This window comes from Lithobates pipiens, unplaced genomic scaffold (assembly GCF_037356315.1).
Source record: "Lithobates pipiens isolate NorthernLeopardFrog02 unplaced genomic scaffold, aLitPip1_a1.2 Scaffold_23, whole genome shotgun sequence".
NCBI classification, from domain to species: Eukaryota; Metazoa; Chordata; class Amphibia; order Anura; family Ranidae; genus Lithobates; species Lithobates pipiens.
The window spans coordinates 293,603,999-293,619,909 of record NW_027507785.1 but is presented as its reverse complement, the minus strand read 5'-3'; the positions used below and the strand labels follow the sequence as shown (position 1 = coordinate 293,619,909).

The window sequence follows — 15,911 nt, the reverse complement described above, 5'->3', positions numbered from 1 at the left end:
CCGATCGCTAAGTGTTTCTTGGCCCCTTGTTGGCCTATGCTTACGATTTTAATTTGTATCATCATGGGGGTCCATAGCTTTCATCATATTCTTAAAGGGGTCCGTGACTCAAAAAAAGATTAAGAACCACTGCTCTAGAAGCTGGAAATTACTGTAGTAGGCACTGCTATTATAGTGATTTCCACTAGTTTCCGGGTCTCATGCCAAATGGCAGCCCTGCTACTTACAACACAGGAGGTTGCCCCGTTTGGCATTCAGAGAATGCTTTACATTTTCTCAATAAAAGCAAATCACTCTCTAATTGGATGAGGTGGAGATTGTGACATCATTGCCCCACCTCTTCACTGGGTTCAATCAGCAAATACTTTGCATTTATTGAAAAAATGCAAAGTGTTTCCTCGATGGTACCTGTGCCGTGCAGGCAACATCCTTTGCTCAGAATGCAGTAGGGCAGCTGCTCAGCACCAGACCTGGAAGCAAGTGCAGATCACTGGAAAAGCGGTGCCTACTATTGTGATTTCCATTTTCCAGGGGAATAGGCCAGATATGGTATATGCATAGTTAAATTCATCCAAGCTGGACCAATGTAACTATGTAAAATATCCATACCTGTAATTCTTCTTTCAAACCCAATGAAACCCTTGTTATTTTTTTCTGCATATACTGTCAATAATCAATATGGGACTCTTTTACTTTGTTATATCTGCTACGTGCTGCAGCAAGGGGTAAAATACTCTGCACTGCCAGCACATAGGAGAGTCAGACCACCTCTGTCTCACAAAAAGCAGCAGCTAATATGAGGTTAGATGTTTAGCATGTAGTAGCAATATGTTTTCATTTCTGGTTTCCTATGAAATACTACATTTCCTTACCCCCTTAGATGTTCTTAATCTGAACAAGTATGTTATCTGAGATTAATTTCTTAGTGCAATAAGATTTTCTAAGCAATACAGCTATCCAATGAAGACATAACAGGGTTACCATTAGGAGACTTATAGGCTTACTATCAGCCACATTTAATTTTAGTGTTAAAGTGATCTTGACAGACCTATAGCACTTTCCAATGGTCACTCGTATCAGCAGATGGTGCTCTATGTGTGAACCTTGTGGTTAGTGGACACACTGCACAGCAGTGACATGATAACCATAGAGACACAGCTAACCATGATTTAAAGCTGAACTCTGGCCTGGTTCCAAAAAATTTCTGTCACATAGCCTATGGTCTTTTTTTTTTTCCAGAGTTCCACAGTGCAGTTCTTGTTAAGTGAACTGAAATCACAGCACACAAAAAAGTGCACAAGGGTACAGTAATGGTCAAACCTCAATCCCTGATCCTCCAAGGTGCAAGATGCCTGACAGGGGAAAGGCACTCCATGGTCTACCTTGGCCCAGGGCCAGGTGGACCCTGCACCTTAGGGACCCGTTAAAGCCTATCCTCCAAGTATTTGGTGGAAAGTTCTCCCAAAGAAATACTCCCCAGGTTGGAAACAGAAAAAAGACCTAAAGGCCACAGATCCTCTCCCTGACATCAGAGCAGGCCTTGATATACTGCACCCTCCATCTCTGCGAGAGAAAACAAAAACACACATGCAGAGCTAGTACCCACGATAAAAAGTGAAAGAAATAAACAAAAAGTGCCAAGTGCAGTAACATTTGGTAGGCTTTTTGGTCAATATAAAAATCTCCCCTAGGCTAGCCATAAGGCCTGCCCAAGAGGCATGTTAAAGAAAAGCATTAAGTGATGTGACCAAGTGCCAGTGAAATTCTGTGAGGTCCCAAACCCAAAGTGTTTTTCTGGCATCCATGGGACACCACTTCCAGGGGGCACATTACCGGGAGCTCCTTGTTCCTCCCAACCCCTGGCCAGACAAATGCAACCACATTTCTACCAGAAAGCCATTAGCATTTATGGGGAGTTCTGGCTACAACCGGGGACAAGCCTGGAGAATTAGGCTAGGTCCAACTTGGGAGTAAAAGGATCCCTCACACCATACACACCCACCTGCATTGTATGTGAGAAAGTGAGTGAGAGGGGCCCCAACACGACCACAGAAGAATGGTGACTTCGGTGTACTAGTCATCACCACTGAAACTGATAGGGAGGAAGGCTGCAGCATCATGGATTAGGGTATTACTCTCTATTGGATTCCCTCTAGACAAACTAAATAACGTATCCTGCATGCACCATGGGGGGGAAGGGGGTATTATTTTGCAGCGCTTTAAATTTAAAGCAGTGCTTTACATATATATTGTATATTCACATCAGTCAAGCCCTCAAGGAGCTTACAATCTAAGGTCTCTCACTCACAAAACTAAGGCCAATTTAGAAAGGAGCCAATAAACCTACCAGTATGTCTTTTGAGTATGGGAAGAACCTGGAGTATGCGGAGAAAACCCTTGCAGACACAGAGAGAACATGTAGACTCTGCGCACGTAATGCTGTGGTTGGGATTCAAACCGATGACGTAGTGCTGCTACGCAGAACCGCTAACCACTTAGCCACCCTGCTTCCCCCATATGCATTGAAAGATGACACATTTTAGAATTTGGTCCAGGCCAGAGTTGGGATTTAAAGATTAATAGCGGTAAAAATGTAAACACTGAAATGCATACATGTAAACTTTGCCATCTACCAAAGCTGTTCAATTGGTCCTTTGAATCAGACATCCCTACCAGACAGCCTTGCCAGCTCCCTCTTTGAGCTCAATTTAGGCTGATCTAGAACTCAGCCCAGCCTGTGACTGGACAATGAAGCAGGGTACTAATGAGGTTACCACTCTACTTTATTTCCTGCCTAGAAGTAGTGATGGACGAACTTCCGACGGGACGTTTCGCGAAAGCGAAATGCGAACGGACCCAAACGTTCGCGAAACCGAACGTTCGCCGCGGGCCCCATTGACTTCAATGGGAGGCGAACTTTGCAAACCTTCATGTCGAATTTGCGGCCACGTGGTAATTATTAGGGGGTAAAACGTAGTCCCACCATCTGGACAATGACATAATACATGTATGAGGTGAATTTGGGATCGATAACTACAAGCATTTTTATTTTATTTGGGAAATTGTTCTAACAATTCAGGACTATGGAGCTAATGAAGGCAATGGAGGAGAGGGAAGGTCAGGGACCAGGGTAGGCAAAGAAGAGGGTGCAGGAGATGATCACCAGCAGCGTGACATACCGGAATGACACATGCACCGTGATAGAGGCATCTGACAGCAGCACCGTAATACAGAGCACTGACAGCAGCACCGTGACATACAGCGCTGACAGCAGCACCGTGACATACAGCGCTGACAGCAGCACCGTGACATACAGCACTGACAGCAGCACCGTAAGCAGCCCCAGGAGGAAGTCAGCACAGCACAGGGATGGTGTGATCCCCTCATAATAAGAACCCCCAGGAGGAAGTCAGCACAGCACAGGGATAGTGTGATCCCTTCATAATAAGAACCCCCAGGAGGAAGTCAGCACAGCACAGGGATATCATAAGCAGCCCCAGTAGAAATATGACACCGCTCAACCTCTTCAAAGAGGAGGGTAGGGGCATATAGTACGGTGTGCTTTTTTGGGTCAAGGAAGTGAGCAGACTGTACGTCAGTCCCTATACCGCTGAAGGACTGCTGCAGTATAGGGCAGCGGTCAGCAGTGGTGCACGTCAACCCTATCTATTGTGGACCGATAGCGGTCCTTACAGAACAGCAGACTGTACCGCACTCAAGCCTATGTACCGTAGCACCCTATACCAAGTTACCAGTCCTTATAAGAACTTTTGTGGAACAAGTGAGTTGTGAATGTTTAGCAGACTGCAGCAGAAGGGCAGCAGTCAAGTATAATATCCTTTCTATATTTGGAAGAAAGAATATTATACATGTACAAGCCTATTACTGTACCACTGATACCAGTCCTGAAAAGAACCTTTGTGGAACTAATAATAACAGCAAGTCTTTAAAATTACCCTCACTGCCTGACAACACTGCTTCCTTCCTGTCCCTATACAAATTGGCAAAAAAAGAGAACGATTAGTGGTTACTGGAACAGCTCTTTTGTGGACCTTGATAGTAACAGCTAATGATGATGATGATGATGATGATGATGAAAGACTAATCTGGCTGTCCCTGTAGCATACACCGTCCTTTCCCTTTCTCTAAACTAACAAAAGACACTCAGGCTGCTGCAAGAATCAGCAGCACAGCAAACCTATCAACACCTAACACCTATACCAGTCCTGAAAAGAACTTTTGTGTACCAAATAGCTAGTGGTTTATCTCTCCCTACTCCACACAGGAACCTGTCCCTATCGTAACAGAAGAAAGAATGTAAAATGGCCACCGGATCGGGTGTATTTATAGGTTAGGGGGAATGTCCAAGTGTCCATGTGCTGTCATGTCTCAATTGGCTGTCCTGTATCACATGATAAACGTGTCACCAAAGGTTAAAGTTCTTGTATACATTAAACACGTAAGTCCGCCGCGGCGAACGACGGAAAAAGGCGTTCGAACGTGCGGACCGCGAATGTCGGAAATTCGCCGCGAAACGACCGCCGGGCGAAACGTTCGTCCATCACTACCTAGAAGCATGCAGTGTTAGATGGACAGCGCAGAACAGCAGACTCTGTTGCATTCAATTACAGTAGGCTAATACTTGGAGTAAATCAGGTACTTTTAGCAGCTGTTTGCAAAAGTACATTTAATTATGTTTTATTGAATCTACAACTTGAGCATGTGGAAGTGTTTATATAAGCCTGGCAGCATTTAACATAAATTCCTCCATGTAAAGTCTTTTCAGTACATTAACTCATAGCAACCATTCCACTTCCAGATTTCCAGATTAAATCAATCTTATTGCATTTCTCCATTTTGTGCATAGTCAAAAACCACTTTGTACTATATTAAAGCAGAACTAAACCTTCCTATTCTTTACAGCTAATGAAGCTGCCATCTTAGCATCTGTTTGATCTACAGTTGCCATAGTGCTGAGCATGTGATCTGTTTAGGGTTGCCACCTCATCCCTTTAAACCCAAACACATGAAGGCCTCTTGAGCCCCTCCCTAGGGAAAGAGAGCCTTGACTGATGCGGGCATGGCTGAGTATATGACAAGGGGAACGATTGGTTGGGGCATGTGGGATGGGATGGGCCTGAACTCAGGAAGTCGTGTGCCCCAGGGAATTCTGGGCCTTTCAGAAGAGTCTTTGGAAGAGCTGGCCCACCCCCCCCCCCCGGCCTATTTTTTCCTATGTTATTGTATGTCACAGCTTGCTGTGGTTTTATTGACCTTGCCAGCAGTTAAAGTTGCTCTTATTTGCTATGCCCATGATGGAAAATTGAAAATAGGCTGTCTCAGCACTTATGGTAAGGACAGGTGCCACTTCCCTCTTTTGGATAGATTTTATGATGCGTACTAACCCATAATAATCAGAATTTAGTGTAGAATGGATTCCATTGTTTACTGTGCTTAGCATATTCCCTTTCCACTACCTTAGGCCTTGTTCAAAAAGGCATACTACAATGTACATCCATGCAAAGGACAGTGTTTTTCAATATGCGATGTACAGATTGTGTATTCGCATTCAGGCAGGCCCATTAATTCAAATGTGGGACATAGCAGCTGGACAGACACAGCCGCAACTCCCAAATTTGACATCCGTGAGGGTGCCCGGACCCCCTGAACACCTGTACATCCCATGCAGGTAAAACATGACCCTCGTATGGGTGTACGCTGTAGTACACCCATGTCAACAAGGCCTTACTGTACAAGCTCATAAGTCTACTAGGTACAGTATATGGACAAAACAGCAGTTATTTTGGTGGTTGGTAAAATGGGCAGAAAATGGTATTTGGGCTAACCAAGGACAAGCACCTAATTTACCCAAATACTGACTGAGAGTGGTGGCATTTCTGGCATTCAGGGACAAAAGCCTAAACCTGTAAAGACTGAGTCAGTCAATAATAGGAGCCAAACTGGGCATCATTGGGCCTTTTCTAAGTGAAACTGCCTGCGTTGCCCATAACAACATCACAGATTTCTCACTTATCATTTCTAGGTAGTATGTCAAGCATGAAAAGAAATTACAGCATGTCAAACTGGTGTTTTGGTGGTTTGTGAGCAGTCCTTGGTATCTCTTCTTTGCAGTCATCAAGCAAAATGGTATGGCCAAGGAATGAGCGATAGATCATGATTGTTCCAATCAACCCAAGGCAGTCAGTTGTGGTGGAAAATTATTGATCATACAGGGTCGATCAATGCCATTTTTTTGTACCCTTAGGCCTCATTTACACAGGGCGTACAATACACTGTTATTCTGTGTATCCCTGTGCAAGCAGTGCCAATGTCTATTGAGATACAGCGGCTGCATGGACACAGCTGCTGTGTTCCAATATGACATCCGTATTTGTGCAGGTCCCTAAATTCGGGGACCGACACTATCGCAGACATGGAGTGTCATAATGGGACACAGCATGTCTGCACAGGCATACGGTATTGTACACTCTGTGTGAACAATGCCTTACATGTAGATTGATCATGAATCACAAGGACCTAAAACACCATTGAGTGACCCTGTACCCTTTTTTCCAACACAACCGATTGATTTGAGTCAATCAAAATCATCATTATCTGTCTCTCAATGCTTAGCTGTGCCCTTTTGGTCTCATTCGATTGATGTCTAATTCGATTGTATTGTTGAATTGGACATCAATTGTTCAATGTCATCGCACCATGTATGGCCACCACTAGAGAGAATGGATTGATACATGCGTCAAATCAATTAAACGATTGTGAAAAGATGACTGGATGAAACTGGAAGGTTTTGTGTCCCTGTCACCATATCCTGACTGGTCACCCATATTTTCCCAATTCAGCCAAGAACACACTGATTTTGTTAAAACGTTCAACATTTTTCATTTATAAAAAATAAACGTAACAGTTTGTGACAGCTAGGACAATTTTTGGCAGACACAAGGCTATACACTGAAATAATAAAATGGCTGCATTTGAAATAATAAAGACACAACTGGAAATGCTGACAATCAATCAATAACAAAGTTTGTGAGGTAAAATAATAATAAAAAGGGATGATATTGAGTAGGAAATTAGGTAAAATAAGAACAGAACTGAAAATGTGCCTGTTTGTTATTTTGGTATGTTTTGAAGTAGTTGTTATGGAGCCAGCAAGGTCGGAGGCATTCACAAGCAAACACGAAACAGCATTCCTCCACCATCTTCATTCTTAAATAAATGCAATATGTTCAAATAATGGATTGCGTTTTTGTCAAGATTTTGGCTGATAATATGCTTTTTTTTTTTCCCCAAACACTGCTGCATTTTCAGTATTAAGTTCCTATTGTTTTTCTACTTATCTAATTTTTTGTGCATTTCAGCTTGCTAAAGTAGCCATCAAAAACAGCGGAGACAGATATTTTGTAGGGAAGCCAAAACAGAGCCTATCAATTCACCATATTCTAGCGTCAAGACAAAGTGAAATGATAAACTTCAGTCACTGAGCAAACAAAATGGCTTCCCTCAGGGGTCTCAGCACACAACCCCTTATGTGTTCCATCACACAAAATGGCTGCCTTCAAGCATTTCCTTGTAAATAATGGCTGCCTTTGTGTGTTTCATCACACAAAATGGCTGCCTTCAAGCATTCCCTTTTGCACAAAATGGCTGCCTTTATGTGTTCTATGACACAAAATGGTTTCCCTTGTGTGCCTGAGAACATAAAATATCCATCTTCAATGTGTATAGATGATGTGGCACACTTTAGCATACATATTGATAAATATCACATCATTCCTTATACAAGCAAAATAAGTTAGCATTCTATTAATTATACATTGTATACTGTGCCGAAAATTAACAAAAAAAAGGCTTCGCCTGAATCTAGACATTCTGGGATCTTGTAAACGAATTAGCATAGTTCAAACATCTGCAGTAAATAATCAGTGGATCTGTATAGGTGCAGTAGGACAGCTGTGCTTAGCACCATCAGAAAGTAGACAGGAAATTAAAATGCTATTATTTACAAGGCCCAAAAGGAAGAAAAAAAAACATTCTATTCCCTCATTAATGGTGAAGTCTTGAGGTAAACACATAGTTGGAACGAGGCAATCCCGCCAAACCAGTGCTGGAAGATGACATTTTAATGCTGAATTGTGGGACCACCGGCAGTAAATACCTGCAACGAAAACACAGATAAAGTCAACAAAATGACAAATACACACATGATTAATTATATTTAGTGACAAAATGTGAGGAAAACACTGGTTTGGCCCACACAAATATCTCCTCTGTTCTGTACTTGGTAACAGGCATACTTTAAATCATTTCTAGGTTGGCTTTGCAGAGGGATCTCATTTCCAGGTAATTATAAAACGGAAGTAAAGTTCTACTTCTCCGTTACACATTGTATAATTAAAAGAACTTCTCTCTTTATTGCAGCTAAGGTAGCCAATCACATATCAGTAAGAATTCTGTCAACAACGTAATAATAAAGAGTTATATTTCACAGAGCTAATTGTCAAGAGGCAACTGATTTGTGTTTTATGATGCAACTTATCCATCAATAAAAAGAAATAAAGGGGGAGTTGTGTCAACTTCACCCAGATTGAGGGGTTCATTTACACTTGTGAGTGTGTGTGGGGGGGTTGATAAAACCCCACGGTTGGGATGCATTTTTACCACCCCTCAATCAGTGAAACATAGTGCCATTCTACTACCCTCATCGGATTGCCCCTTCCTACCTAAATCGCAAGGAGCTTCTGTCTATTTAGGAATTTGGCACAGCTTTTCATTTCTCTGCCCTCACAGATACATCATCTATTCACACAGATCTGTGAATTGAAGACTAAACATCTCTTCTGCCACCATGGCAGAAAGATTGTAGCTCTCAATGTAGCACAAGGGCAGTGATTCCCCCATATTTATTGCCCATTGTCTACTTCCTCCAGGTTCATAACTGAAGGTCCATACCTCAGTACGGAACTGAGGCTAAAGGAAGAGTCTGCAATCTGTGCATTGTGCCCACGATTCTCTGGTCAACTGATGCTTTTCGGCCAAGAATTATTCTCCCGGCTACTTTAACAAAGGTCGATTGAAAAATGTACGAAACTAGGTGGTGCCAACAGGGCCACCTACAGAATATTCTGGCCAGTTTAGCATTAAGTGGCTGAAATTTGAACCAGATGCAAAAATTCAAAATGAAGGGCAGATTCCAAAAGATATAGACAAACCCCAGAAGATTCTTCAAATATATTAACAGTAAAAAGGTCAGCTAAGCATGTAGGCCCTTTACAAAATAATCTAGAGTGGGTGACTGGAGACAAAGAGAAGGCAAATGTATTACCTTCTTCATCTCTATGTATACAAATGAGCATAGGGGAGCTTGTGTCTATAATGGAGATGGTATTGACACAGCCCCAAATGATACACAATGGCTCAAAAGTGATATGGTCCAGAAATATTTCGACAGAATAAAGGTGGATAAAGCACCTGTACCAGAGGGCATCCACCCAAGGATCCTAAAATAATTGAGTTCTGTCATTTCAAAGCCATGGTTTCTAATATTTATGGACTTATTAAGGACTAGAATAGTACCACTGAATTGGCATAGAGCCAATGTGGTGCCTATATTTAAAAAGGGATCATAGTCTTTACCAAGTAACTATAGACCTGTTAGTTTAACTTCAATAGTCAGGAAGATACTGGAGAGTTTAATAAAAGAACAAATAGATGAGTTCTTGCTGGAAAAAAATATTTTAAGCAACAGACAGCATGGATTCATGAAAGACAGAAGTTGTTAAACAAACCTTTTTATGAGGAGTTAAGTAAAACCTTGGACAGAGGGGTGGCTGTGGAGGTGGCATACTTGGATTTTTGCAAAAGTGTTTGATACAGTAAAGTAAAGACTACAGAATCCATAGTGGAGAAGGATCTGAGAGTTTTGGTAGATCATAAGCTCAATAATAGCATGGAATGCCAAGCTGTGGTTTCCAAAGCCAACAAAGTCCTTTCTCGTATTAAGAGAGATATGGACTCCAGAGAGAAAGATATAATTTTGCTCCTGTACAAATCATTAGTAAGACCTCACCTGGAATATGCAGTTCAGTTTTGGGCACCAGTTCTCAAAAAGGATATCGGGGAACTGGAGAAAGTGCAGAGAAGGGCAACCAAACTGATAAGAGGCATGGAGGAGCTCAGCTATGAGGAAAGATTAGAGGAACTGAATTTATTCTCTCTTGAGAAGAGGAGATTAAAGGGGCATATGATGAACATGCACAAATACAAAAGGGGTCCATATAGTGAACTTGGTGTTGCATTATTTACTTTAAGGTTATCACAGAGGACAAGGGGGTACGCTCTACGTCTAGAGGAAAAAAGATTTCATCTCCAAAGTACGGAAAGGTTTCTTCACAGTAAGAGCTGTGAAAATGTGGAATAGACTCCCTCCAGAGGTGTTTCTGGCCAGCTCAGTAGATTGCTTTAAAAAAGGCCTGGATTCTTCCCTAAATGTACATAATATAATATAACTGGGCAATTACATTTATAGGTAAAGTTGATCCACTTTAGGGACAGAGGCGCCTTCCTAATGTGACAAGGCTTAAATCAGAGGTTCACACAAAAATTGAACCTTCGCTTTTCAGAACCTTCCCCCCCTCCGGTGTCACATTTGGCACCTTTCAGGGGGGAGGAAGGGGCAGATACCTGTCTAAGACAGGTATTTTCACCCACTTCCGGGCATAGACTCCCGTGGGAGTCTATGCCTCTTCCTGTCCCAGCGCGCTGTCTGCTGGGACACACATGGGTCCCAGAGACAGTGCGGACCATTCCCATTGCGCCGCATGGCTCAAACATGCGCAGTAGGGAACCGGGAAGTGAAGCAGCAATGCTTCACTTCCTGATTCCCACACTGAGAATGGCGCTGGCAGCAGCAAAGAGCCGAGCGATTGCCGACATCGCTGGACTCCAGGAAAGGTAAGTGCCAATTTATTAATAGTCGGCAGCTGCAGTATTTGTAGCTGCTGACTTTTTAAAAAAAAAAATTGCCGGACTCCCTCTTTACAGAAGTAGTGACAGCAGCAGTGATTTTGAAAAGCGAGTGACTGCTCGGCATAGGAAACCCTTAAGCTTGTACATCATGAACGGGGGGAGGTGGCGCAGATTGGTGCTGGATGACCTGGTCATGGCATTGGGGCTAGGGATAGGGGATGGAGGGTTCTTTTTGTAGATGAGGTAAGGGGGCTAATGAGAGAGGATGGAAGGTTATTTTTTTATATTTTAGTTTATGTAAGAGGACTAGGGGGAAGGGACAAAGGGATTTTTTTTAATTAGATAGGGCAAGGAAGAGGGGATGGAGGGATCTCTTTTTGGATTAGGTAAGGGGGCTATGGAGAAGTGATGGAGGGATCTTTTTTACATTAAGAGGGCCAGGGAGAGAAGATGGTGGATTCTGTTTAAAGACCCGCTGACATTAAGAAAATATTACAAACAGGTATACCTGTATATGAAAAATGTAAATACCCTCCATCTGCCCAAAACGGTTTCATTTAGGTCAAATCCTTTGCTAAAATCCACTGGGAACCCAACACTTTCGGAAATGTCAGTCTCCTCAGTCTCCCCCTTTCAATTGTTTGTGCTGTCAACTCAAGCAAGGAAAGGCCCATCATACCGCCATGTTTGTCTGCTTGTTTTCACAGATTTCTAAAGGAAATAAACACCAACAGGCTACGTACCGTGCCGCCTCAGACATAAGAGCATAAAAGAGATCAGAAAACTCACACAAAAAGTGTTAGTTCCTTCTCCGATGGATTGTGATTTCTTTATGCGGACCATGGCCCTACACTAAACACTTCACACTCAATTGGAGTATTACACACACAATTGGCTTTTATGCTGACGCACCACTGGCTCCAATTACCGTTGAAATGTTTTGCAGTCCTTCATCTAGCTTGTGAGAGCCCGGTCAGAAATGACCATTTTCTCATTCCTTTGAAATGAGATATTTATTTAATAACGAAAAAAGATAAGAGAGGTAGAATGACAGCATGAATTATGGCGGGTGCGCAGGTATGTTCAGATTGCAACTCTGCTAATTGTCGTGAATGAGACACTTAATAGCAATGTGCATAGTTCATGGAGCTTCTTGTTAATTGTTGGACTAATACGACAGAAAACAAAACTACAAACCACAGGTAAAGCAAGGAAAGGGCCTTGAGGTGGAATGTTGAGTAGCTGCAATCCATGTTATGGCATCTTAGAGAAAATCTGTTGCTGTTTAACCCCCTCCTGCCTAGCCCCAGCATCCCTTTAAGTCAGTCTATATGGATGGACGGATGGACAGACTTTCTAATCAGGACTACTGTGATTGGCAGTCAGTTCTCCCGTTCTCCCGATCCTAACGAGAGACCAAGGCATTCCATCCACTGTAACCAATCAACAGCCAGGCTGATCGGCAAAGAGGATGTCAGGTGCGAGCGCGGGACTTTCAAGGGGTCAGGTAAGTAAAACGGGGGGGCTGGGGGGCCGGCATTGTCTGATGTTTTTTCACCTTAATGCATAGAATGCATTAAGGTGAAAAAATGTTTACCTTTACAACCCCGTTAACAAAGAAGTGTCAGAAATGGCGTTTACTAATTAGATAAACCTGTTTCAGGTTTATCTGTGCCACCTGCACCAGTTTTCATTTCAGAGTGAAATAGAAACTAGTGCAGGTCCACCCTCTTTAACCGAAGGAATATGTCAGTTTTCCATATAGAATACTGCTACAGATTGCTACTAGGTGCGACTACTAGTAGATTACTACTAGGATGGGACTGGGAGCAGGGCCAGATTTACATCTCAGAAGCCTATAGGCAGAATTTTCTGAAGCTGACTTGAAAATTACTGCAAAGGTCTAGGAAATGCAAAATTTCAGTAAAAAACACATTAAATTAAAATAAAAAATAAATACGAGGTTGCACTGAGTAAATATATACTAAACATCTCAAACCTTCAATTTGTGTGTGCCCATGAAATGGAGAAATACTTCTGTACCCTATATTTTCCAGCGACGCTTCAAAGGCCCCCCATGGGTCATCAGTTTAGTGTTACGGAGGAGGTTTTATGCTAGAATTGCTCTCACACTGGGGTGCAGGGCAATATGTAACATAGGTATCGCAATCAATGTTTCCACCTGTAGGCACCCCGACACATGCATTTACATTTGTACAGGCGTATATATGTGGGGCGGGGCCTCTTAGGTAATTAGGAGCAGCATCTGCTTAATTTTTATGTTTGGGAGAGGAGTGCTTGCACCGATCAGTGTTAATTTCCCTCTATGTGCGGTGACTGGTGTTTTTATTTTTGCTTTTTTTTGCACTCAATCAACGTCAGTCATTGCAAGGGCACAATTGTTTTCTATGTGCCCTGTTCACAAGTAGGTTGCGGTGCGCTGCAGAAAAGTGCAGACATTCTGAAAGTAAACAATGCCCTGTGTACAGGACAAGTTAAAAAAAAAAAGTAAAAAAAATGATAATAAGGTAAATAGTGCCTTGCATTGTAAAGAACAGACAGAATAGACACATATGCTAAAAAGGATCGGTATAGGGATAGTTCATACTACACGTGGTGAACTGTGTTTTTCTACACTGAACAAAGGCAGGTCACTGCAAGGGCACATAGAAAACAATTGTTTTCTATGTGCCTTGTTCACATTCCTGGACTGAGCTGAACTTGTTGATTACACTACAGGGGCTAAGCACAGGTTCACTTTACAAAACTACTCCACCCATTACTGTAAGACATGTCTCTTTGCCTATAACTCTAGGAATCATGCTGGCTCCTAGTTCTGTCTCCAAGACAAAAACCGACTCTAGGGCAGGTATTTAGTCGTACGTCATCACTTTCAAATCCGTCGGACTTTGGTGTGATTGTGTGTGTCCAAGTCCGTTCATTCAGAAAGTCTGCCGGAACTCCGCGAAAGTCCATCGGGAAGACTGTCGGACCTAGTCCGGTCGTGTGTACACGGCATAAGACCTCTTTCACACATGCGGACCGTTTGTCCGGTTTTCATCCATGTGTTGACTGATGAAAAATGGATATCAATGCATCTCTACAGAAAAACGGATGATCATTTATTTACATACGCTTCCGTCAACATCCGTTTTTTGGAACAGATCAATGCCCTATTTTTCTTTCATTTAAAAAACGGATCAGATGAAAAACGGAGGTAAACAGGCAAACAGTCGGTTCTTGCATGAGTAAATGTCTCCAGGACTCTAGTGGTTAAGGACTCTAGGAATGCATGGCTGCACACCGAGGTAGTGATGAATCTCTATATTGTAAAATCCATAACATGAATAGCACCACAGGACAGGTAAACAGGTAGATCTGTTTCACACAGCGACGCTGGGCTTATTCATTGATGAATAAGCCCAGCGTCGCTGTGTGAAACGCGTCTACCTGTACCTGTTTGCCTGTCCTGTGGTGTTATTCATGTTACAGATTTTACAATAAAGGGATTCATCACTACCTCAGTGTTCAGCCACCCATTCCCTCTATCCAAATTGCTTGGCTGGCGAGCTGAGGCTAGCACCCCTTGGAGGAGTCCTTTCTTTAGCCTACCTGGTTCCATCACTCACCTGGAGCAGCATTTTCTTGTCCTATTAATTAAGGATTTTAACTGAAGGATGTAAAAAACGGAACGGATGACAAAAGAATGACAAACTGATGTAAAAGTTCATCTGTTTTTTCTTTGAAATTTTTTTGACAGAGCTGATAAAACGAATGGCCTCGCATGTGAAAGGGGCCTAAACTGCACATATGGAGCATGAGGGGGAGCATTGGCGTAGCATAAGGGGTTGCAGGGGTCACAATCGCAACCCCACCCCTAGCTCCAGGGGGCCCCTGCAGCCTCCCTGTCATATTATCATATCGTCCACAAAATCCAGCTCCGATCTGCCCTAGGGCCCCACAGCCACGCTCCAGTACTGGGCTTCTACTTTGCGTGAGAACAGCCCAGGATGGGGAAGTGTCTGTGCTGTGTGCTGGCAACATGGAATGGTAACCGGGCTCAGAGAGGCAAGAGGAGGAGAGTGCCGTCCTGTAGCCAGGATGGGGCCGATGTCAGTGGTAAGGTATCACACTGCTCAGTGTCTCCTAGTCACCAGATGGGATTCTCTCCCCCCCCCCCACCTGGGGATGTCTACTTAACCCCAATTCCCTGCTGACAACTGGGGAAAAGACACACACCTCCCGGAGGTGACCTTCCCAAAACCTGCCAACACTGAAAGAGAAACCTTCAGGAATTGCTAAAACAAATCCCTTAACACCCCCTCGGAGAGCCCGTGAAGGGCTGCAGGATCCAGATCGTGTGTAACATGGCTTGGCCCTCCCAGATCTAAGTCCCCCCCCTCAAGCTCCCTGACCACCCCCTCCACCCTGCATGCCTGGCTGCTGAGCTCCTTTCCTATTACAGCATTCTATACTGTTCCTCCTCCGCAGGGCTGAAATCACATTCCTTCACAGGGTGTATCTGCCTACTGCAACTACACTGCCTTTCTGATCAGAGAATTTCGCGGGTCAGAAGGGCAACATAAACCCTGTGAAGACCGACAGACTGTGTAAAGGAATGCGATTTCAGCCTTGTGTAGTGTGTGTGGGGGGAGCTGTATAAAGTGCTGGGATGGGAAAGTTGCTCTGCCAAGTGACCTGCCAGGGGTCCCTTTCCTCTGAACACAAAACTCTTATGCCACTTTAAGCATCTTGGCATGCGGTGGATGTGCACGTTGGAAGTAGTGGGGGGGGGGGGGGCATGTCAACGTTTGCATCGGGGCCCACAAGCTTTAGACCCCTTTCACACTGGGGCGTTTTTCGGGCGTTTTTCAGGCGCTTTAGCATTAAAAAAAGCGCCTGCAAAGCGCTTGAAAGAAGCTGCA

General features: G+C 43.4%; 1 protein-coding gene across 2 annotated transcripts in view; it reads right to left on the bottom strand.

The window, feature by feature from the left end:
• Positions 1-15,911, bottom strand: part of TTLL7 (tubulin tyrosine ligase like 7) — a 329,157-nt gene that overhangs the window by 15,000 nt on the left and 298,246 nt on the right. Inside the window, exon 21 of one of the 2 annotated variants that reach the window (XM_077450361.1) lies at positions 6,876-8,176. The exons of the other annotated variant lie outside the window; for it this stretch is intronic. Within the exon in view, the coding sequence (XP_077306487.1) occupies positions 8,065-8,176 (112 nt within the window). The 3' untranslated portion in view covers positions 6,876-8,064. Of the gene's footprint in view, positions 1-6,875; positions 8,177-15,911 lie in introns of those variants that run through there. 2 annotated transcript variants of the gene reach the window in all.